A 23263-nucleotide genomic window follows, 5' to 3' on the forward strand; every position below is an offset into this window, starting at 1 on the left:
TCATTTAATCACGCTCATGTCTTTCTAAACCTATGGCTTTTTTTCTTCTGTAGTTAGACTGAAGAATCTTTATGTCTTTTCCAAACAACATAAGAGTTAGTGAATTATGACAGAATAACTGTAAATCAACAGTAAGGCCATGTTCTCCTAATAAAAATTCTCTGAACCAAACTCAGCTTTCCTAAACCATGTAATAAGTTCCCGCTAAATGAGCCTCTGCTGGATTACATATAGCTATGCTTTCTATAAATAAATCACTGAGGTGTTAAGCTCTATAATGATAAGCTAGAAATGTGTATGCTGTTCCAAGTGTGAGTGTGTGTGTGGATCTGACCTTTCACCCACTTCAAGAGAACCTCTGGGCTGAGAACCGCTGACTATAGTGGGTAGCAGTCAAAATAAACCCACACACAAACACACACACACACACACACACACAAGCTGGTAGTAGAAATGCAGATCATGAACACACCCAAAGGCACACATAAATAAGACTTAACATATAACTCAAGTTCATACTCCATAAACCACACAGCTCTGAAGGCAAACGAGACAGACGGTCTATTGAACAGCTCGGGTCAAAGATCCCACAAGTTATTCCAGAATCCACAATATATGCATTGTCAGATTTTCCTTTGATGATAAAATGCCTAGAAGAGCCAAATAAATGAACAACATGCTTTGGCTAAAACTATCTCAATGTTCTTGCCCTTTTTGTCAGTCTGGTTTCGTTTTTTCCTCAGTAAGTTGGGAAATTCCTTTGTGTGGTGGACAAGTTGCAGCTCCTTTTTTCTCTCAGCAGCAGTTAAACTATCTTGTAAAGGTGAAATATCTTGTTTCGTAAGGGTGCCATGTAGATCACATGCTTTTAGATTCCTCTTTCTCCCCCTGACCCTATCTCGGTCTTCAGATTGAGGAAAATAGAAATGACATGCATGCAGAGGAAGGGAAGGGGTCATGGCAAGAAGAATGTGCTGACACAGACCACTGCCTCAGAACGGCACTTTCCAGGAATAAAGTGCACTTTGGTGTTCAATTATTTTTTTTGAACGCATTAGAAATACAAATTCCATATTTTTTGTGAGAACTATTGGATAGTTTCGAGAAACTATTATCCAGGGTTATTGTAGTTAACTGTACCTAAATCTAAACCTAAAACCATCAAAAAACATTTTCATTACTTGAAAAAGAATAATGTTAAAACCATTGTTATAACGTTACATAAACACTGTAAAATTGTAAACCAGAATAAAATTAAATATAAAAAATATTGTTTGTATTTAACACATTTTCAACAGTTAAAAACTGTTTAAGTTGGTGTAAATAAAACTTAAAAAGAATAAAATAACTAGACATTTTTAAAAAACAAAAATACAAGAAAACTTACTATAACTGAAATTAAAATGAAAACAGAAATTATTAAAATAGAAATTAATCAAAATATTTTTAAAAAGTAAAATAGCATCAAATTGTAGTGCTGTCTGCATTTGTAAAGCTCAAGCATTCAACCCTGTCACTGCATGAAAAAAATTACACAAATATTTTTCTCGAATTAATGTGAAGCATAAATTTATCACTACTAACAAAGTAACCTTTAGTCCCAAACTAGCTAGGCCTTATAGCTTTGCTAGCTTTATTTATGCTAAACCTATAACCCTGTTATCCATTGGCATAGTTTTTTCTTGCTGTTATTTCATACAGACCTTATGAGAGGAACATTGTCCAGAGTACAGCACATGGTTGGTCCCCTCTGCATTGGCAGATCCACCTCACATGACTGGTTATACATCCTGTAAGTAAACAAATACACAAACAACCATGTTATTAATACACATATGGAGTTAAAACAGAGCCAAAATGAGTCCATCAGGTCTGTGGGAGTCTACTTTGAGATACTTTGAGATTTGCTCACTGGGCATAAATAATAATCAATCAGATCTGAGTGTATTTCTCTCTGTGAATTTGTACAAGTTACAAGTTACACACCGCTGCATTCCTACTGTACACTGGATGATACGACCACAGCTACAACTCACTTCCAGTATAAACGTGTTTTGACAGTCGCCATAACTTCGATTCATACTACACCATGCAGAACTCAAGGCAAACATAATGTGGTTACACTTCATTACTAAAGCAAACACATCCCGCACTACAGGACTAATGCTCCTCCCTCCAAGCGAAAAAAGTAAATGAAAGACCACTGTTGTTTCCAGAGTGTAAAAATTACCCAGGAATGCAAAGCACTTTAAAAAGTAAAGGCAGCCTGTGGGCTACGTTTCATTAAAGGAGACATATTATGCCCCTTTTTACAATATGCAATATAAGTCTCTGGTGTCCCCAGAATGTGTGTGTGAAGTTTCAGATCAAAATACTCAACAGATCATTTATTATATAATTTTGAAAATGCCTATTTTGAGTGGAAGCAGAAACACGCTGTTTTTCGGGCCTGTTTCTTTAAATGCAAATAAGCTGCTGCTCCCCGCCCCCTTTTCCAGAATAGAGCTGCGCCATTACAGCTCGTATCTGCTAAAAACATCTGTTTTGGTTCTGATTGTCATGTTTATCGCGTTGAAATCATGCGTTTTAAACCATATGAGTTCAAATTTCTGATATACGGTTTTCTGAGTGCACACATCCGAAGCACACGGACAGAAAGCGGCTGTCACAGCATGTGAGTACTAAACTAAGTTCTCATTCACACACAAGTTTACGTTAAAAAACACACGAGTTACAAAAAACAGTCGGTTATGTCTGTGAAGGTAAACAGCTGGGAAATAAATCGCATGTTTATTTTAGATCTGTGTGGCAGCAGCAATATACAGTAAATAAATCAATAAATCCACTGCTCTGTTGTCTCCTCTGAGGCTGGGAATCTAAATAGTGTTCTGTGCTCGTCTGTGCAGACAAAGACAGAACAGTTAGTATGTTTTGCTCAAACTTTCGTCATGGCATTAGAACTAGTACACCGTTATCGCTTGCGAAAACACAATGATGGCGCCGTGGGTGTAAACTTACAGATTAAGGGGCGGTAATATTATAATGAGATCCCTTTGCCACGTCACCAAGGGAGCAAAATCAGATGCGCTCGTTTTCTCAGACGCTTGCAGAAAAAGGCTTCCCAAAACAAAGTTACTGGGTTAATCTTTTTCACATTTCCTTGGTTGGTAAGATGCACCGGGGAACTGATTATAGCACTTAAAACCTGGAAAAGTCTGATTTTTATGATATGTCACCTTTAAACAGACCAAATCTGATCTTGTTTGCTCAGCTTCAGCTCCACATATGACACCTAGTCAGAAAGTACACATTTTTCACTGATATTCTGGGACAGTGGGTTTTATTCATCACTCATATTAATGATGAGTAATCCTCGGCGACCGCCTCTGCTCACGGACCCACAAACAGACGCCATTATTACTGCTTTAAATAATTAAAGCACAATGTGCACCTCCCAAAGTCCAAGAGCAGCGCTAACACTGAAGTTACCTAGTCACCGCTATGCTCCATATGCTAATGTTTGACTAAAGCTCTCATGGTATGAAACACAAGTTAACCTGCGACTAACAATAAAAATAAACAGGATTCAATTTCTCACTGGTTAACACGTCCTTGAGCCAAATAAAGTTAATGAGAAACTCGTTCAACATCTCATATCAAATACACTACTCATTAGAGCAGATGACGCCAGAAGAAGTGTAGGAGATACAAAGTCAGGAGGTCTCTCTCTGATGTGGGCATGCACTTTAAAAAGGTGTTATCAGTAAATGATTAATAGCCTTAAAGCACATGCACCAAAATGAGCTCTTTTCTTTAAAAAGATGATTATATGCACATCAGTTAGCAACATAATAATAAACATGTAAAAATAATAATAAATTATAAAATGTTGTTTATAAAAAATAAACAAAAATAATACATATTTTTTTAAAAATTGACATTTAAAGTGTTAGTGTTTCATATTTCATGTGTATTATAGAATTTAACATTATTTAACATTTTAAAATATTTAATATAAAAATCATTCAATTAAAATATATAATAATATAAACTATATAATAATAAATAATAAAATATTAAATAGTATAAAGCAATATAAAAATGTAATATAAATAATAAATAAATTTAATAAATATGTAAATGTAATAAAATAATAAAAAGAAAACACAATAATCTTTAGTAAAATTCTTACCAGTTGTCCACAGGACAGACATGCTGGTTATACATGGCCATGGCATACCTGGAAAAATAGAAATTATGATACATTAGCCACACAATATAATCAGTGAAAACCAAAATAAAAGTTTTAAAAGAAGAAATAAGAACAAACTTATATTTCATTCCTATTTGCAAGGACAAATTTGTCTCATTTAAAAAGGATTGTGAAAAGTGAATTTCTGAACCTTTATTGTTGCATTGGTAATACTTTACAATTAGGTCTCATTTGATAACATTAGTTAATTCTTTAACTGACATGAACTAACAATAAACAATATATTTTTTACAGCATTTATTGTATTTAATAAAAACATTTATGTTTATGTCAGTTCACAGTGCATTATCTCATGTTAACAGATGCAACTTTTGATCTTAAAAAAGTATTAGTAAATGTTGAGATTAACAAAAAGATTAATAAAGGTTAAATAAATGCTTTAGAAGTATTGTTAATTGTTAGTTCATGTCAGCTAATGTAGTTAACTAATTAAACCTTCTAATGGTTAAGTGTTACCATTGCATCTGTACATAATAAACATCATGTAAACAGAATGGACATAAACAAATTTGAATGTCTTTGAATGCAACCACAATAAAACTGTTTCAAATCAATGTTTCAAGTCAAGCTGACCACAAAACCAATTGAAACCACTCATGTCTGAGATTACACAAAGAGACACAGTACAGGCCTAAGGCTTAGAGGTATGAAACATAGGCCTGTCACGATAACAACTTTTTGTTGTGCGATATATTGCCCCAGAAATAATTGCGATAAGTGATATTATTGTCATTTTATATATTGCGCGATAAGTAGATATATCGATTATTGCGACAGGCCTAATGAAACATATCAAATCCAGCAAGTTCCTTTATTATTAAACATGACGCTTATGGACAGACAGAAAGAGCTATCAAAAATATGCGTTGGTGTCCTACACCACTGCAGTATTCACTGATAAAACCAGAGTTGTATGACCTTTTGGCATGTTTCCTGCACCAAAAACCGGAAAACTCTAGAAATTTAGTCAATATGACCTGTACATCTTCAGCTTACATCGGCATTATGTGTCATTCTGATGCAACAAGGTCAACACCCTCCTGATCCAGTCACATCGGCCCTCAAGAGATGTCAATGAACACAGGACCATCAGATAACGGTCAAAGCAAACGTTTGCCTACAGATTTGAACAGAATCTGATGAAAGAGCATTTCCAAGCAAAACAAAAGTTGCTTACAAATGAACAATGAGACAAGAAAAGCTATTAAGTGCTCTGTGGAAAGTAAACACACACGGCACCTGCTGCTGGATAGCATCTCTGTCCATCTTTCTTCCATGCGGATCTCACTGTTGACATACACACACAAACACATTTGCATTTGTCCAGCATAACTGCATCTGACAGCACGCAGGGTCAGGAGTGGGCTAAGCAGCAATTAGGTTTGTTTTCATCTCAAGTAAATGTGTGTGTGTGTGATAAAAATTATTTTGTGGTGAAGTAAATACTACATAAAAACAGATGTAATTTCTACATTAAATAATTTAGTTCAGGCAAGAATTTAAAAAATAAAGTAAATTCTATATTAGTACTCAGTTTAAGCTTGTATAAATTAAAGTTTGAACTTATAAGTATATTTTACTTGGAATTGTTTGTTATGTTTGCAAGGATTCTTTAAGTAAATATCAAAGTTATGATTCCGTTTTTCCCATCATGCACTGGGGTATGAATAATTAAAAAGGTTACATTTTTCACTGTTTTCGAGTTGTATTTACGCTGTAATTGATGTTGTTAGGTTTAGTAACTTACTGTTTTGTGACATCTGGAGTTCATTTTCTGCTCAAAATTACCCATTCATACTCAAAACACTATTCACTGATTGTTACCGTCATTGTGTATTGTGTACGAAGTATTGAGGTCTCTGTGTTCATTTGGGTAATAATTATATTGAGTGGACATATTACCTTAAAAGTAGGGATGTAATGACTAACCGCGAGCTGGTTGAAAATCGATTCAAATATATGAGGATTCAAATCGGTTGAGATACTAAACAAATTGCGATTAATTTAGGTGTAGGAGTTTATATGAATGTGTGTCTGAAGGGAACTTACTGTCTTTAGAAAAGTTTAGATGGTATTTTTTCTTTTTATCTTGCCTCTGTATAATGCATATTAAAGTTCATAAGCGCAACGCTGCTTTGTTTACAGCGGAAACCAGGAAACACTTTAAGCGCCACCTGCTGGCAGAGAGTGAATCTGCATCTCATTCAGCTCTGCTTAAATCTCATTTTGTTAAAAAAAAAATCGTGAATTGAATTGAATCGTGAAATCAAAATTGTGATTCGAATTGAATCGTGAGTTGAGTGAATCGTTACATCCCTACTTAAAAGGATAACAAGCTGTCTACTTGCTTACTTACATGTTTGTAAGCGAACCACATGCTTTAATAGCATGGTTTTTCCCAGTGCCACATTGTTTGACTAAATTTTATAAACCATGAATGAATGAAATGTACTTGAGTATTACAGATTTAACTTAAAAATAATAAGTAGAAATTACTCATCAAACTCTAACTGGCTACGTTAAATTTACTTATTTCCTTTGCTAAATACATTTTACTTAATTCAAAACTTAAATTTTACTTAAAATATATGTGTGCAAAAACTTGCAAAAGAAAAATTAAGTAAATCTTACTTATTATTTTTTTCAGAGAAATAACTGTTATTTAACAGCACAATTTTTTACAGTGATAAGCATTACTTAAGTAAAATTTACAAACAAAGAGTCAATAAAATTTACTGGAAATTCACAAGTAAACTTAACTTAAAAATTTCTATTTAAAGCTTCTAATAATTATGTTTAGGCTTTTACTTGGCAAATTTTTGTAAATTAACTAGCCTTTTCTGAGTGAAAATTGTTTCCAAGCTTTTTTCAAGTAAATCCTACTCTAAATTTTTTTCAGTGTGTGTGTGTCCACAAGAGACAGATCACCTGAGCCTTGCACTACACTTAGCACAATGCTGAGAGAAATTACATTTGGTAAACAAACATTCTGCCATCTGCCCTGGCTGGTGTTGTGAATAATCACGCAAGCTGTTACCAGGTCACTCTCAACATCACAAAGAGTCACACAGGCCTTCCTCAGAAAACACAGTCTGGATACAGAGTAACCCCCAGCCCATCTGCTCACCATAAGATTTGGATTCGCTCTCTGAAATAACTCGTGGCAGAAGTCGATAGTGACTTTTTTGGCTAAACAATACTTCTTCATTTTTGTTCTTTCAAAGGGATAGTACATACAAAAATTACATTTCCGTCATCATTTACTCAAAATCGTGTCATTCTAAACCTGTATGACTTTCTTTCTTCTGTGGAACATAAAATATAATTTAAATAATGTTGATAACCAAACAGATTTGGTGATTATTGACTTCCATTGTATAAACTAAAAACACTGTGACATGTTCTGCAGAAGAAAGTCTTACAAAATGGGGTGATTAAATGACAGAATTTTCATTTCTAGATCACTTTAAATAAAGACTTAAGTTAAGCCCTGACGAAGGTTTATAGTATTTGCTCATTTCCAAGTCAAAACTAGAATGGAAATACTAAAGCCTGGAATAGGAATGTCCAAAAATTATTTCAACAATTTTTAAAGCAAAGGAGTTGCATTTTTCAACATCAAACTGATTTGTGTAAGGAAATCAGTTTTATTTACTATTGTTTGCATTCTGCTGAGTCAATTGCAAAAACAGTGACAGATTTGAGAGCACAACTAAAAATGTGTAATGTGGACGAAAAGTGCTGCAAACTGATATGTAACCACATGATAAAAATATTAATTAATGCATTTATTTTTTTACATTCTATATATTTTCAACGTTTTAAAATTATATATTGTGTTTTTTAAATAATAATTATATTGTACAAAAATCTTTAAAAATGTATCACAGTTTCCACAAAAATATTAAGCAGCAAAACTGTTTTCAAGATTGATAATAATAAGAAATGTTTCTTGAGCAGCAAAGCAGCATATTAGTCTGGAGTACACTAAGACAGTACTCTCCTATCTAAGAAAGAGGCTAGGCTGAATGCTTCATAATGTTAGAAACATGTTTTAATTAATGAACCCTCTTCTAATTGCTTATTGCTCCGGGTGTGTGTTCACGGTGTGTGTGCATGTTTGTTCACTACTCACTGCTGTGTGTGTGCACTTGGATGGGTTAAATGCAGAGCACAAATTCCAAGTATGGGACACCATACTTGGCCACACGTCACGTCCTTTCCTTTCCTTTCCTTTTATGTCTTTTTACGAACAACCTCCTAAACAGATGGCAGGCTCCACCAGTGTCCATACTCCCTCCATTCAACATCATATACTCCGGTCATTCACAAAGACATCTTGTGCTGCGCATCCACAGCAGGTACAGTGGGTACGGAAAGTATTCAGACCCCCTTAAATTTTTCACTCTGTTATATGTGAGAAATTAATCAGCAAGAGCTTTAGGTCCAATCAAACCAAACCTGATCTGATTGGAAAATTAGGCTACATCCCCAACCAGAGATGCACAATGCTAATATTTCCAAACCTTTTATCACAAACACAGAGGACACAGATGTAGCACTGACAGTTTCAGCTGTTACCGTGCACAAGCTTTAAAATATAAAGCCTTTGTTATGAATAAATATTCTCAGTGTTGTTTGCATAAACAATGTGTTCAACGTTGCAGGGAACAGCGCATATTTGTGGGACTATTCAAGCCTGTGTGACGTTACCATAAACAACAGCCTCAACGTATAGTAATAACGTCCAAGTGGAAACACTGACTTGGAAACTTACCCTCACATAAATGGAAATGTTTTTTTTTACAATGTAGCCTGAATAATTTAAACAACCGTTTCACTGGGGGCTACGTACTACTCAAAAACTGCCTATAACGTTTAACTAAAAAAAACGTACATTTTGATTAAATTCAGTGTGACTATTCAGCAAACATTTTCAGTTGTGCTCTGAACTGTTAGTTGTTGTTATTTTTGGAAACCGTAACTCATTTCTTTTATAGGTCATAATTAGAAGTTTCATTTTCAGCTATGAAAACATGCCCTTTCTTGCACAGATAATGGAATAAAAAGTCTCTAGAATGGGCCACGTTTAGTCCATGTTGTATTGGGAACTTCTCCCAGACCGTCACTACAGGAGTCATGGCAAGAATAAACCAAACATTCTCTCTCTGGCATAGTAAATGAGAAGCCGCTGATGCTGCTCTAAGTTGCCCTCCTCTGTTTTACTCTCACAGGCTTTATGTAACCACCTCAGTGACTTCAAACTCAAGGCTCTACAGGAGAGGAAGGGGATCTTGAACTCCCTGTAGAAACAGGGCGCCTGCAAGCATTCCACAGGAAGGAAGTAGGGACAAGCAATGAGACGCCAGCATAGCTCTGCACCTTCAAGCAAATAAAACTGCATAAAAGGTATTCCACATCCACTTGATCACAGACTTCCAACAACTGTGATCACACATGAAGTTAAAAAACTGATTTCCTTTAAAATTACTCTTCAGTCAATCACATGCCGGTTCATGCACAGCTCTCTTCCTGAACATCATGGGTATTCTCTCCATTTCTGTACCATGACGACTTTACTAAAAATGACCTCAAAGTCTTCAACATTTTTCAGGCAAGTTCAGGCGAGTCAGTCATGGGCAGCTTTGCAGAATTTATGTATAGCCCACTCCTCAAAGAGTAGCTTCAGGAATTTGACTATAAATTCTACTGAAAGTGGCTGCATTTCAGATGTTTTGGCTTATGATTTAATACTTGCAGAAATAATACACCTTTCCACAACAAATTATGTTACATTGAAAACTGCACAATTCAGATGCAACTTTGAGGTGTTTAAAACAAAAACAAAAACAAAAAAACGAGACATTATTTTGGGAGAGATAGAAGGCAATCTCTGTATACTATTAAAAAAAACATTTCAATGCAGCACAAACATAAAACTAGGGTTGGGTACCGAAACCCGGTACCAATATGGCACCGGTACCTATGTAACCGGTATGTACTAGAACCGAATCCGAACGCAGATTTCGGTGCCTCATTTCGATGCCATGCCTGAACGATCGACTGAAATATTTGTCCTCTGGTTCTCCGAAACGGACGTAAGTTAGCAATAGATTATAAATTAGGGTGACCATATGTCCTCTTTTCGCCGGACATGTCCTCTTTTTGGACCAACAAAAATGCATCCGGCCGGGATTTCTTAATTGCCCAAAATGTCCGGGATTCGGCTTTTTTCTTATCCAAGCAGCTGAGTCCTTAATATTTTCAAGAAACGGCTGAAAACACATCTCTTTCATCTTCATTTGACCCTCTAGCTCTAGCACTCTCTATTCTAATGCTATTTATAATTTTATCTGCTTGTTTTTTTTAATTTAAAAAACTTGACCCTCTAACATTTGCACTCTCTATTCTATTTCTATTATAATGGCCAATCCATAATTTTTGGGGGATTTTTTATTTATTTATATTTTAATAAGTATCGGTTCAGGCACCGTTTAGGCACCGGAACCGTTTTAAAAGTATCAATTTGGCACCGGTATCGAAAAAAACCCAAACGATACCCAACCCTACATAAAACTGTTATATATTTGCATAAAACTAACTGGCTTCAACATATTCTACATGTACCAGGAAACGCTCTCAGAATTTGTTCTGACAAGGTTCTCTCAAAGTTCTGAACAGATGTTCTTCCCATACATTAACACAATGCATGTTAAAAATTCTCAATAATGTTCTCAAAACATTACCACAAAAACATTATTTATGCATTGTTCATGGAATGTGTTTTCCTGAAATGTTTTATTTGGATGATCGTCTAATGTTTTCAAATGCTACTACTTGTTTCAATTTGTTCAGAGAACATTTAAAAGTAACGTTTCCATAATATTTGCAAAATTATTAAATGAAATATAACCATATTCTTAGCTAAACCAAGACATTTTGAACATTCAGAGAACATAATGGTAACTTAATGGAAATGTTAGCAAAACATCCTTTTTCGTTAGCTGGGCACTGGTTACATCACACTATTAAATTTGTAACATATAAAAGCTACATCATTTATTCTTCCAGACCATAAAGTTGCAAATTGACCAAGACTGTAAAATAAACACTGTTGAATTGGTGTGCATCCAGTTAAAATCAAACTAGGTTGAAAGCTATGTAATGATCTATCAAAGCATACATGACACCTGCACGTTATCCATAATAGGTATGGATCCAGAGCATGATCCATATCCATATCAATATCCAAGCATGATCGTTTCATATGATATGACATAAAATGGACTTACACGACCCATATTCCAGTGATGGTGAGAGCTGGGAGGCTGACGGGTAATATCATCCACAGAGACATCTCCTGCACACGATCCTCTACTGCTCCCTTCAAAAAATCCACTTCTTTCGCCTTCGCCAGCCTGTCTCCCTCTGCTCATCAATGCGCATTTATACTTGTTGCATGACCCCCAAACTGGCTTATCTTAAAGATCATATCTGCAAAACAAAATAAATCTTCTTTACAATGACAAAAACATGATAAACAGTTCCCTAGACTGTTACCTGGCATTTTGCATGTATGATATTGTAATGCACAATGCATACCTGTTTGCCAAGCTTTGAAATCTGCATTATTCTACACACATTTTTACACTTTTGTTTATTTTGTAAACATTCTTAACTCGTACTTTATATCTGTTATTCTGTCTATGCTCTTCTCTGGACCTGTAGAAACAACAGAGCATTTCGTTGCCTGCAATTACTGCTGCATGCATAGCTGGTGTGCATTTGAATGAATAAATGTGACTATAATTGAAAACTGAGTCGCTTATAAATGTATAAATACATCGCATGTATAAATACATCCTTTTGGTAACAAGGCAAAATGGCCGAGTGAAGGTGCAGTTTAACCTAATTGTAACATCCGTGTGTGTAGTGTATGTGTGGACACTGTATCTCACCTTCCCCCCTGTGATAGGGGACAGCAGACGCGTCTCCCACCTTTGTTAAACTCTCAGACAGAGCGCAGACTGTTCAGAAACGGACCGCATCAATCGCCAGTGACCGCTACAGGTTTATCGTTATTCCTCAAGCGTCCAAATGACAGCGGCTGTGTAAAGTTCCTTCGCTCTCGGTGTTTTTCGGCAGATTTGTGGTGCCTCGCTCCTCTGTCTCGTGTCCCGCCGTGTGGACTGAAGGCTCACTGTTTAAAACAGTCCAGCTGTTCGCACAGCTCCGCCTCCCGACACAACCCTAACACACACTGCAACATCCTGATACACTGTACTAAATGTTTGTCATTTTGAAGTGAAACGATGTACAAAAACCTCTACTGAGAAAAACACGAAGTGTTTACGTACTGTACGTTATCCTACACGGAAACTAGATATAGATACAATACATGTAAAAGAGATAAAAATCATTTAATGTACAATAAACAGCTATATTACATTCAACATGTGTTTGAAGTGTAGTTATATGTAGGCCTGTATTCAGTGTTGGGGAGTAACTAGTTACATGTAACGACGTTACGTAATTAAATTACAAAATAAATGTAACTAATCAGAAAATAACACAAAAATTTTTAATTAAATTACAGTTACTTATGAAAATGTTAATGATTACAATTTTCACACACACACACACACACACACACACACACACACACACACACACACACACACACACACACACACACATAGAGAGAGAGAGATTTAACTGATTTCTTTCCCAAATTGCATTGACTGCTCTAAAATATGAAATAATGTTTCAGGAGTTTAGACACAGAATAGGACACCTGCTTATTCAATAACTGTTTTATTTCCTATTTTGGTTTATGTATATACTTTATTTTTAGGATGAACTGTTTTTACCAAGGCATTGTTATATGCCAGTGTTTCCTATCATAGCTATGCAAAGATTTGATTTCTAAAACAGTTTCATAGCTATTAATCTATTTCTTGTTAGAATTTTAAATCTGTATTTAACCTCAGAACGATCTCAAAGTAAAAAGAGGTGCTAAAATCTGCCTTTTATAGGCTATTATAGATATTATAATTCTAATTTCTAATTTTAATCATGGTTTATAAAAAGCCTAAATTAATAACATTACAAATACTTTAGTTGTTGAAGTAATCTAATTCGTTACAATTTGATGCAATGTCATGACGTACTTGCTGAGAATTATCTAATTAAGTTACTGATATTTGATTTGGCAGTTCTTAATTATCATCTTTGATAATACACGTCCCCAACACTTTCAGCCATCTTCAAATGTTATTCATGTTACTTAATGTTAACTAAAATTCAACTTTCCATGCAAATTGTTATGCTGATAATATAATTTGTAATAATAATTATTAAAAAAAAATCATTAAGAGGATAGGAAAAAATGCAAGTGTTTTCACTAGTGGTCAGTGGTCACAGACTTTGACCAGTGTCTTGAATCATGAACAATTGCTTGTCATCTTCAAGTTAGAATCTCTGCTTATTTTCCTTTCAAACTATTTAACACCAGTTACGTTTCTGTTTAGATGAGCTATGTTGACCTGACTGGCTAATGTCTTGAAAAACTTTGCAATGAGTGCAATGCTTTTTTAGGCCTCAGACATCATTGCATCAAAAGTTGAGCTACCTCTGAAGTAAACCATTACAAGTGACAGAATAAGTTAGCTAAACAATCTTGTTGAATGAACATGATTATCATTATAATACGTATGTCTTGTCTATGAAAAGCTGCTACTTGTATTTAATAAAGTGGTTGTACATCCAGATGTTTTGTTCTGCTTGACAAGATATACGATTCATGATCTAAACACTTACATAAGGTTTTAGTACTGATAGTTCCCCTCTGATTAGATGTGCTACTGGTGTTGTAATGTTCAATGCATTACTCATCTTGTCTAAAAAGCACTTTTTATCAGACAAGCATCAGAGCTGACACTGTTGGTCACAGGGATGGTCAGATTTTCAGAATAGCTGTTACCAAACGTGTTCTGTCCACATAATAGCCTACTATGAAAACAATACTCAACAATAAATATGGTCTTTAATTAAATACAGTTTCTATTTCTACAAATTGCCATAGCAACAACCAATATGAAGAAAAGAAAACACTATTTCACAGCTGTACTATTGCTGCATAACAGCAAGCCTAATCAGTGTTTACATTGCTGCGTGTTTCTTCACCATCTTTTCTTTGTTGTTTTGATGTTTTGACGTAACCAGCTGACGCTATGTGTAAATGATGAAAATAATATTCATGGATAAGAACGTGGTCAGAAGAATGAGTGATGTATGAGTCATAAAAACAGGCTTGTGAATGTAGATATTGATTGTGAAAAGTTTGTTTCATTTGAACATATAAATATTTTTAAGCCTGGCAATGATGACTTAGTCATATCGATTATTGTAATACATTTTAAAATGTGTTAATGTGTCAAATAAAACAATACAAAATACAAAACACAAGAATTGCTTATTAAGAAAAAAAAAGTCTGACAAATCTCACTTTAAAAAAGTTCGGAATGTCTCCATCTAGTGGATGTGTTTTGAATAAAAAAAAAAGAAGGACATTACAAAGAGTCATGCATTTTTATTTGATTAGAATCCTTTCAGATATGTCATGAAATACAGTATTTTCTCCGTGTATTAAAATACAAATATACAGTATTGTCTTATATTGTAACTTGTAATGGAATCACCATAGCAACACAGCATATAAAAAGATTCACATTAAACATGTTTCTTCATTTGTCATATATAATAATCTTTATATCTAGAATTCTTAGTTTTCTGTGTACCATAGCACACAAAATATACCCAGTCTCTATGTTTCTCATGGGGTTCAGAGTGCTGCAAGCATTTTGAACAAAGAAATAACTAAATAAATAAATCAATAAGCTAATTTATGCATTACACATACAAAAATATGTTGTTTTTTTTTAGGATCGCCCACTGCTGATAGTGAAAACTGATGTTTATATAGCCACTGATATATAGGCCTATACATCAGAATGACTGTCAGTGATTCATATTTTAAATGCCCAGGGAAGGAAAGTAGCTCACTTCCTGTTCTCACTGAATTGACTATGATAAATAAGATACAATGCATATGGGAGAACCACATTCTGATGAACACTTTACTCTATAATTACAGCCGTACTGTACTCCCATATCCCCAGACTCCAAGGCCAGGGTACAGAGGCTCAGTGAATTTAGCTTGAACCTTGTGCAAGAGCTTCATGGTGTCAGACACACTGTGAAACGCCACTGTTCCAGCCTCGTAATCTACATACACCCCTATCCTTGAGGAATTGGGGACAGGTATAGTTGTGCTTTTGCTGTTATGTACAAAAGAGTACTTGGATTCAGAGCAGTACAAACTCCAAGACTTGTCATTCCCCCCAAAGCTGCCAGCGTTGTCATTTCCTTTCCTCTGAATCCCCCTGTAAGTCACAGAGATGTCTATTTCTGTGCCACTCCACTCCACTTCCCAGTAGTAGCGACCGCCGGCCAGACCCTCCTTACACAGCACCTGCTGCCAGTATTCGAAGCGATCGGGATGCTCCGGGTACGACATTGGCTTGTTGCTCATCCGCACAACTGTGTTTCTGTCTGACAGGTGCAGGTTTGGATGGGCTGTTGAAGGATCCATTGAGAGCTGACAGGAATCTAGTTCGAGAACGGGTGTTGTTATATTAATCAGCATAAACAAATGTGTTTATGTAGCACATTGTCTTATTATTGATTATACTGATTTTAAACTTACATTCTAAAAACTCCTCCCTTTTTGCAGGGTCCAGAGTCTGGAGAATTTTAACCTCCTTCACTGCAAATTAAAAGCATGTACGGGTAAATATATTATATAATATATACATATATATATATATATATATATATACACTACCGTTCAAGAGTTTGGGGTCAGTAAGATTTATTTAAAAAATAAATTAATACTTTTATCTTTTTAAAAAAGACAGGAAAGAGGGTAAAGATTTTACAAACATTTCTATTCCAAATAAATGCAGTCCTTTTGAATTTCTTATTGTTCAAATTATAAAAAAAAAACTATAGCATGGTTTCTACAAAATACCATGGCAAATCAGCATATTAGAATGATTTCTGAAGGATCATGTGACACTGAAGACTGCTTAAAATTCAGCTTTGACATTACAGGAATAAATTACATTTCAAAATATATTAAAATAGAAAACAGTTTATTTATAAATTTGTAATAGAGAGTTTCAAACACCTGCAGATGAGATTTTGTTCAGTTCTTCTTTGCTTATGTCTTCTAATTGCACTTTCAGGTCAAAGATGGCTTTCTTTGCATTGTCAAAAGTGTGATGAGGGGCTAATGTCACCTTGGACAAGTCTTCATATCCAGAAGGAGCAGAAAGAGACTGCCAGCTCTAGGAGAAAATAAGCAGATATGTTATTTAAGGAACTGTTTAGTGAAAATGCAAATGCATTGTGGGCCACAGTGCTTTTCAACAATACCTGTAAGAAATGAATATGATCGTCGGATTGGGACAGCTGCTCCAGATCATTATGCTTCTTTCTCAGTAATGTAATCTCCTCCTCCAGCCTGGCCAGATGTCCCTCTGCACGTGTCAGCAGAAGGGTTTCCTGGGCTCGGATCATCTCCTTCACTTCTCCATGCCTCCTCTCTAGTGCCCGCAGCAGTTCCGCAAAAATACGCTCATTTTCATCTAGTACACTCTGAGATGAATGCTAGAATGAGAAAAACACCATGGATGAGACAGGGACTGTTTTTCACTTTTTTTTTTTTACCAGTCAAATGTTTCCTCACATTTAAGACAGGGAACAGATGAAACAGCAGAAGAACCTTTTGGGAATCTATAGTGAACAGTTCTTAAAAGAGCCATACATTTTAATAATCTAAAGAACCTTTTTCCATGATAAAGAACCTTTTGTAGAATGGAAAGGTTCCATGGATGTTACAGGTGCCATATGGAATCACTGATGCCAATAAAGATCCTTTATTTTTAAGAACACTGTACAATAAAGTTCAACTAACATTAGTTAAAGGGGTCATATGATGCGATTTCAATTTTTCCTTTCTCTTTGGAGTGTTACAAGCTCTTGGTGCATAAAGAAGATCTGTAAAGTTGCAAAGACTAAAGTCTCAAATCCAAAGAGATATTCTTTATAAAAGTTAAGAGTCAGCCACGCCCTCCTAAAACGGCTCGTTCTAACACACCCCCACATGTCTACGTCACGATGTGGGAAGATTTGCATAACGCCGCCCAAATGTTCACGCAAAGAAAGAAGGCGTAACTTTTATTCTCGCTGTAGTATTGTTGCCGCCGCCGCCATGTCGTGAAGGCGCTGTGTGATTCGTTGTGAAAGCGAAACTACTTTGTTTGGCCTTCCAAAATAGGACGATATCGCTTCATCATGCCTGGAGCTGATCCGTGCTGGTCGCTGAGGAAATACATCAACTTTGCGCTGTGGATCGCCAGATCGGCTTTCACCGTGGACGAAGCGGAGTCCAGCCCGGGGTCGTCACAAGTGGTTGCTGCAAGCCCTCTGGATGCTCCTTCGTCGAATCCGCCGGCCACGCCGTTCTCAAGCCCGCCGCCTCTGCTCACAAATATCATGAACTAACAATTTACAGTATTTAACAATCATTTGATTTATAATCATATATTCATGTTTAATACATGTTTATTCATGATACTTTAATTAATGTTAACTTGTACATCCTAAAATGCATTAGGATAGGTGCAGGGATTCCAAAAGTTTTTTTCAACAGAACCCGTTTGACCAAAACGTTTTACTTGAAGAATCACCTGAGATTATAAAGCATTTCAATAAATGAGCAACACATTTGAATCCACACATTTCTTCACAGTTCTCATTGTCGGTTAATGGTCAAATGACGTTTTTTTTTTTTTTTTTTTTTTTTAATATTCTATTTTGACTGATTTTTTTCAATTACATTTTTATGATTTAATGAATTATTAGCTTTTCATTAACTCACAAGGTCCTTGCAGTTTCCTCACAAACCCCGCTTTGGGAAACCCTGACCTAGTGCATTAACAAATTACAACAAATTAAACCTCACTGCAGCAGCAGTTTATTTAACATAAGCAATTAACTAACATAATAGATATGAACAGAAATTTCTTCCCAATGATTTTCTAAATTCCTCACTTTTAGGGATGCAACTGTCTGCCTGAGATCTTGCCATTTCTTTATCCTTTCTTCAATTTTCTGCTGTGAAGACACCAGTTTAGCCCCAAGCTGTTTCTGTTAAAACAAATTGCACATTTGTGAGACATTGACCTGTTGATCTTCTCATTGTGAGAAAGCACTGAATTTATAACGATCATGATTTAGTTGCATTGAGTAGCATAGCCACTGTACGCTTCTTCATGTCAGTCAATGTTCTCTCAGCTGATAAGCTCACCTGCTTTTCTGTCCGTTCAGCAGCTGCTGAAACAATATCATGTTTTTTGTGTTCCTCCATGATACACAAAACACAAACGCATGCTTGGTCAGAACGGCAGAAAACCTCCAAAAGTTTATCGTGTTCCGCGCAGATCTTCTCACGCAGTTGCCCTGTTGCCGCCACCAGTTTGTGCTTCATGAGAGCTGGATACTCATAATGAGCCTGGAGATGCGTCTCACAAAATGAGGTTAAGCATGTCAGACATGACTTCACTGCTTTGTTCTTCTTAGCCAGACAGAAATCACACTGCACTTCTCTAGAGCTGTTCCGGCTGCTGGAGCTGCTGTATCTTCCAGACCGCCCGGGTTTTTCCAGAGTGCTGTAACGGCTTTGGTTTGCTGTACTTCTCCGAGACATGTTTAAACTCTCTTGGCATCATCCAAAGGCAAGCGGTAAAATGTAGGCTAGTTTCAATGAAACTGTACCGACACATCCATTATATAGAGGAATGTGAAGCATGTGCGATAAACCAGTTTACCAGGTTAGGGTGACACCACCTGGATAGGTGTGACAGCTGATGTCAGAACAAAGAGAAAAGCAAATATGTGAATTTTGTAACATAAACATTGTAAACATCTTTTACACACACAAGGCCATTGTGTTGGTGATCCACAATGAGGAATAAAAGACTGCGGTTTCAGCTGTAAATATTTTATGATGTCAGGCTCAAAAAAGCTGTGTAAATTTCCTCTAGTGAAAACGTGATAAACAATGAAAACTTGATTTCTCTATATAAACTGTTGACTCTTGCAACACTGAAAAAAGTATACTGCAATTAAATTTCCACATGCAACTGAAGCATCAGTTTATTTGATTTTAAATTACACACATTCACAAACATATATGTCTAGATTAATGATCTAAAATAGCTTTCCTGAGGCGTATCCAGAATCCCATGTTACTCAAAGGGTCTCTGCTCCACTTTAGGTATGTGTTCTTTTTCAGATGCTTATGAAGTCCAAACACTTTCTTAGTCTTCCTCTCTTCCACATCTTCCAGAATGATGATGATGATGTTGGCACTGCGTTCCATCATAAAGCGAGACTGAGCTAATTCAAACTCAAAGCGACACCAGGCACTATCAATGAAGTGTTGAGACACGACCACAATGATTTTACGACTGCCCATTATACCTTCATCGATAATGTTGGAGGCGATGGACTTCCCTGCTTGAAAGTCCCGCATATGAAGGCAAAGCTGAATAGGTGGAACACTGTTCTCCAGATTCTCCATCAGTTCATTCATGACCCAGACTTCATCATAGCTGGAGAAAATCACAAATGCGTCATAGGAACATTCTTGCTGTCCAGGTGATCTATAGCCTCTCAGTAGAATACAGCAATACTGAAGATAAAACTGGAACCTATAAACCAAGAATGACAAAAGAACTACTACTGTAACAAAACATACAGATAAAACAATTGTGAGTCTTTTCTTGTGCACACAGCTGTCAATGTCAAAGTCTGTTGTTCTAAAATCTGTGGTTTTACAGAAAATATTTTCCGGCTGCTTCAAAATGTTCTGATTGTGGATAATCCACCAAATAAAATCTGTCTGGAAGCAGAAGCAATCGATGGGGTTAGAGGATAAATCAAACTCTGAAAGGTTTGTGGGCAACTTTTGGAGAACATGAAGTGGGATGCTAGTAATGCTGTTTTTATCGACATAAAGTGATGTTAATTGTTTCAGGTTTGGGAGGGCCAGAAAATCCAAAATCATCAACTTGTTTTGACTTAAATATAAATACCGTATTTTCTGGGTGCCAATAAATGATCTCCTGGAGATTTCTTCAATGCCACAGTGTGAGAGGTCAAGAACCTCCAAACATGTTAGATTTTGCAAGAGGTAACTCAATGCATCACCATGAAAACTGTTTCCTGCCATTTTAAGCACAGTCAAGTTGTTCAGGTTCTGAAAAATCATTTGTCTTGTGAAAGTAATACTTGTGTAAGATATATCCAAATACTTTAAATTTTTCAGACCATGTAAAAATCCAAAGTAAAAAACTAGGACTAGTTTTGTATGGTGGAGGTCCAACAATTCAAGCAAGTCTAATCCAGAAAATGGCTTATCCGCAATCCCTATCTCTGTGTTTTGACTAAAATTCATGTAATGAATATTTGGTGTCCTTTGAAAAAATTGGGAACAGCAGTCCTTCAAAATCAAAAAGTTTCCACTCAAATCTACAAACTGAAGAAGAGGCAAATCACTAATACCATTAAAGGTCATGGGCATATTGTTCCTCACCACTAGTTTTTCTAAGCTAGGTATGTGTGAAATCAATGGTACAGCTGATAATGAAGTGGGGCCTAAATACAGTTCTTTAAGACGATGAAATGGAATATATTCCAAGCTTTTAATATATCCTCTTTTCAATATGATTTTTGTCGCATTGATCATACAGCGGAACAAGTGCATTTCAGAGTCAGAAAATTCTTTCTGAACAAAATATATTTCATTGAAATTAATTGAGCAAAGACCATCAAGATAACTTCCATTTGACACTTTGACTTTCCGTTGCATTCTGTAACTTCCTATGAACAACTTATCCACACTGAGACCAGTAAGAGCTTCTAGACACTCCTTTTGTGCATTTAATGAAGCAAAGGAAGATTGTATGTGAAACTCCTTGAGATAAATGTCTTTGAAAGCTCCTGGTTCAATGTGTAATAATTGATTCCTAGAGAGAATCAAAGTCATGTTTCTGCCGATCTCTCGCAACACAACTGTGTCATCGGTTTTGATGATGGATATATTATTGGCATGTAGATCAAGTAAACTGAAGTCTTTGAAGGTGCTCATGAATGGAGGGAGAGACATGGACTGTATGTTATTTGTCCCGACTCTAAGCTCCTGCAACTTGGTTAGGTTATTCATTTGAAGCTGTAATGACGAGAGACCAACATCCACAAGAACTAGTCTTTGTAGATTATGTAAAGAATTTAAGCATCCAGGCCCAAAATATGTAATAGGGTTTCCAGTGAGAATCAAAGTAGTCAAATTCTTCACATTGTAGAAAGTATCATTTTCAATGTGCTTGATGTGGCATCTGAAAGGCAAAAAGATTAAAAATTAGTCAATTTAAAAAAAAATAGCTAACGTATAAATTGTAACATAATGATTCATGAGTGTTAATTTACCTCGTGAGATCCAAGACTTGCAAACTGACCAATACAGGAAATGCACACTTATGTAAAGAGCTCAAGAAATTGAAACTGAAATCCAGAGACATCACAGTGAAGGGAAGACTGTTGGGAATATGAGTCAAATTTCTTCCAGAACATGAGTACTCCATATTCTTGATTATCTAGAAATGAAAGAATGACACAGGAAAGGCCCCTTTTTTTTATTAACTTACTTACTTTTTTATTAACTTACTTTTGGTATTTTTGATTTTTTATTAACCTTCTTGTTCTCTCTGAGAGACACCAAGACATTTTTACGTTTCTATTAGATAGATAGATAGATAGATAGATAGATAGATAGATAGATAGATGACGTAGTTTCTAGATTTAAGACATAGTTTTAAAACATACATATGAGCAATATTAACTATATTATGTATTGTTCTTACCATGGTACATTCCTGTCCTTGTCCAGAACTCACCAAAAATAAGACTGAGCCTAGGAAAATCATCCATTCCCCATATGCCACGATCATTGTTAGAAATGATCTTGCGTGAGATTTATGAAAAACTTGATGTGACATAGAACAAACTGTTATACAGGAGATTCTAGATCCTACAGCAAACTAGGAGCTTTTCTCTCACTAGATCAATTTGACATAAATCTGAGTATTCTCTGCTGTCTTAGTATTGCATGTGCAAACATCAGTCACTTCTCCTTTTTGTTTTAAAAGGGAAGTTATTTGTTTCCAACGTACATTCCCATGATGCATAGAAAGACCTTAATTTTAAGTTTTCAAAAGGAGCTTTGCGTTGGGAAAACTGGTTTAACAACATGGCAAATTCTTCACATTGTATAAAATATTATTTCCTATGTGCTTGATGTGGCATCTAAAAGCAAATACATACATTTAATATAATGTATAGAGCAACATATTATACAATATATTTTAGATGGTAACAATATTGCTTACCTTGACAGATCAAGGACTCGCAAAAAAGACAAAACTGGTAAGTGTTTCAAAACATTAAAGGGGTCATATGATGCGATTTCAATTTTTCCTTTCTCTTTGGAGTGTTACAAGCTCTTGGTGCATCATGAAGATCTGTAAAGTTGCAAAGACTAAAGTCTCAAATCCAAAGAGATATTCTTTATAAAAGTTAAGAGTCAGCCACACCTACCTAAAACGGCTCGTTCTAACACGCCCCCACATATCTACGTCACTGTGTGGGAAGATTTGCATAACGCCGCCCAAATGTTCACGCAAAGAAAGAAGGCGTAACTTTTAGTCTCACTGTAGTTTTGTTGATGCTGCAGCCATGTCCTGAAGACGCTGTGTGCTTCGTTGTGAAAGCGAAACTACTTTGTTTGGTCTTTCAAAAGAGGAC

The 23263-nt window shown here is 35.7% G+C and overlaps 3 protein-coding genes and 1 long non-coding RNA gene across 5 annotated transcripts in view; 1 reads left to right on the forward strand and 3 right to left on the reverse strand.

The window, feature by feature from the left end:
• Window positions 1-12478, reverse strand: part of LOC107690163 (transmembrane protein 150A-like) — a 38483-nt gene extending 26005 nt beyond the window's left edge. The window contains exons 1-4 of the mRNA XM_016488407.1: window positions 12232-12478; window positions 11566-11767; window positions 4193-4240; window positions 1704-1790 (exon numbers count right to left, since the gene is read on the reverse strand). Of these exons, the coding sequence (XP_016343893.1) occupies window positions 1704-1790; window positions 4193-4240; window positions 11566-11630 (200 nt within the window). The 5' untranslated portion in view covers window positions 11631-11767; window positions 12232-12478. The remainder of the gene's footprint in view (window positions 1-1703; window positions 1791-4192; window positions 4241-11565; window positions 11768-12231) is intronic.
• Window positions 2101-6333, forward strand: LOC107690164 (uncharacterized). Its single transcript, XR_001634406.1, has 3 exons — window positions 2101-2114; window positions 2345-2347; window positions 6184-6333. It is a non-coding gene; the product is annotated as an uncharacterized LOC107690164 (long non-coding RNA).
• A 2830-nt stretch (window positions 12479-15308) lies between the features above and the next one.
• Window positions 15309-19106, reverse strand: ftr14l (finTRIM family, member 14-like). The gene is made up of 6 exons (XM_016488451.1): window positions 18708-19106; window positions 18452-18547; window positions 16772-17005; window positions 16524-16683; window positions 16041-16100; window positions 15309-15943 (listed from the first exon to the last, which is right to left on the reverse strand). Exons 1-6 carry the CDS (start codon window positions 19104-19106, stop codon window positions 15423-15425), a joined length of 1470 nt encoding a protein of 489 aa, XP_016343937.1. The 3' UTR covers window positions 15309-15422.
• A 495-nt stretch (window positions 19107-19601) lies between these two features.
• Window positions 19602-22863, reverse strand: LOC107690199 (toll-like receptor 4). 2 transcript variants are annotated; one of them, XM_016488452.1, is made up of 3 exons: window positions 22324-22410; window positions 21890-22056; window positions 19602-21798 (listed from the first exon to the last, which is right to left on the reverse strand). In XM_016488452.1, the coding sequence occupies exons 1-3, from the start codon at window positions 22408-22410 to the stop codon at window positions 19602-19604; spliced, it is 2451 nt and encodes an 816-aa protein (XP_016343938.1). The 2 variants fall into 2 exon arrangements, with proteins under 2 accessions (XP_016343938.1, XP_016343939.1); XM_016488453.1 differs by lacking the exons at window positions 21890-22056; window positions 22324-22410 and adding an exon at window positions 22849-22863.
• Between the last annotated feature and the right edge of the window lie 400 nt (window positions 22864-23263).

The sequence above is a fragment of the Sinocyclocheilus anshuiensis genome, unplaced genomic scaffold, assembly GCF_001515605.1.
Source record: "Sinocyclocheilus anshuiensis isolate Anshui unplaced genomic scaffold, SAMN03320099.WGS_v1.1 scaffold1581, whole genome shotgun sequence".
Taxonomy (NCBI): domain Eukaryota; kingdom Metazoa; phylum Chordata; class Actinopteri; order Cypriniformes; family Cyprinidae; genus Sinocyclocheilus; species Sinocyclocheilus anshuiensis.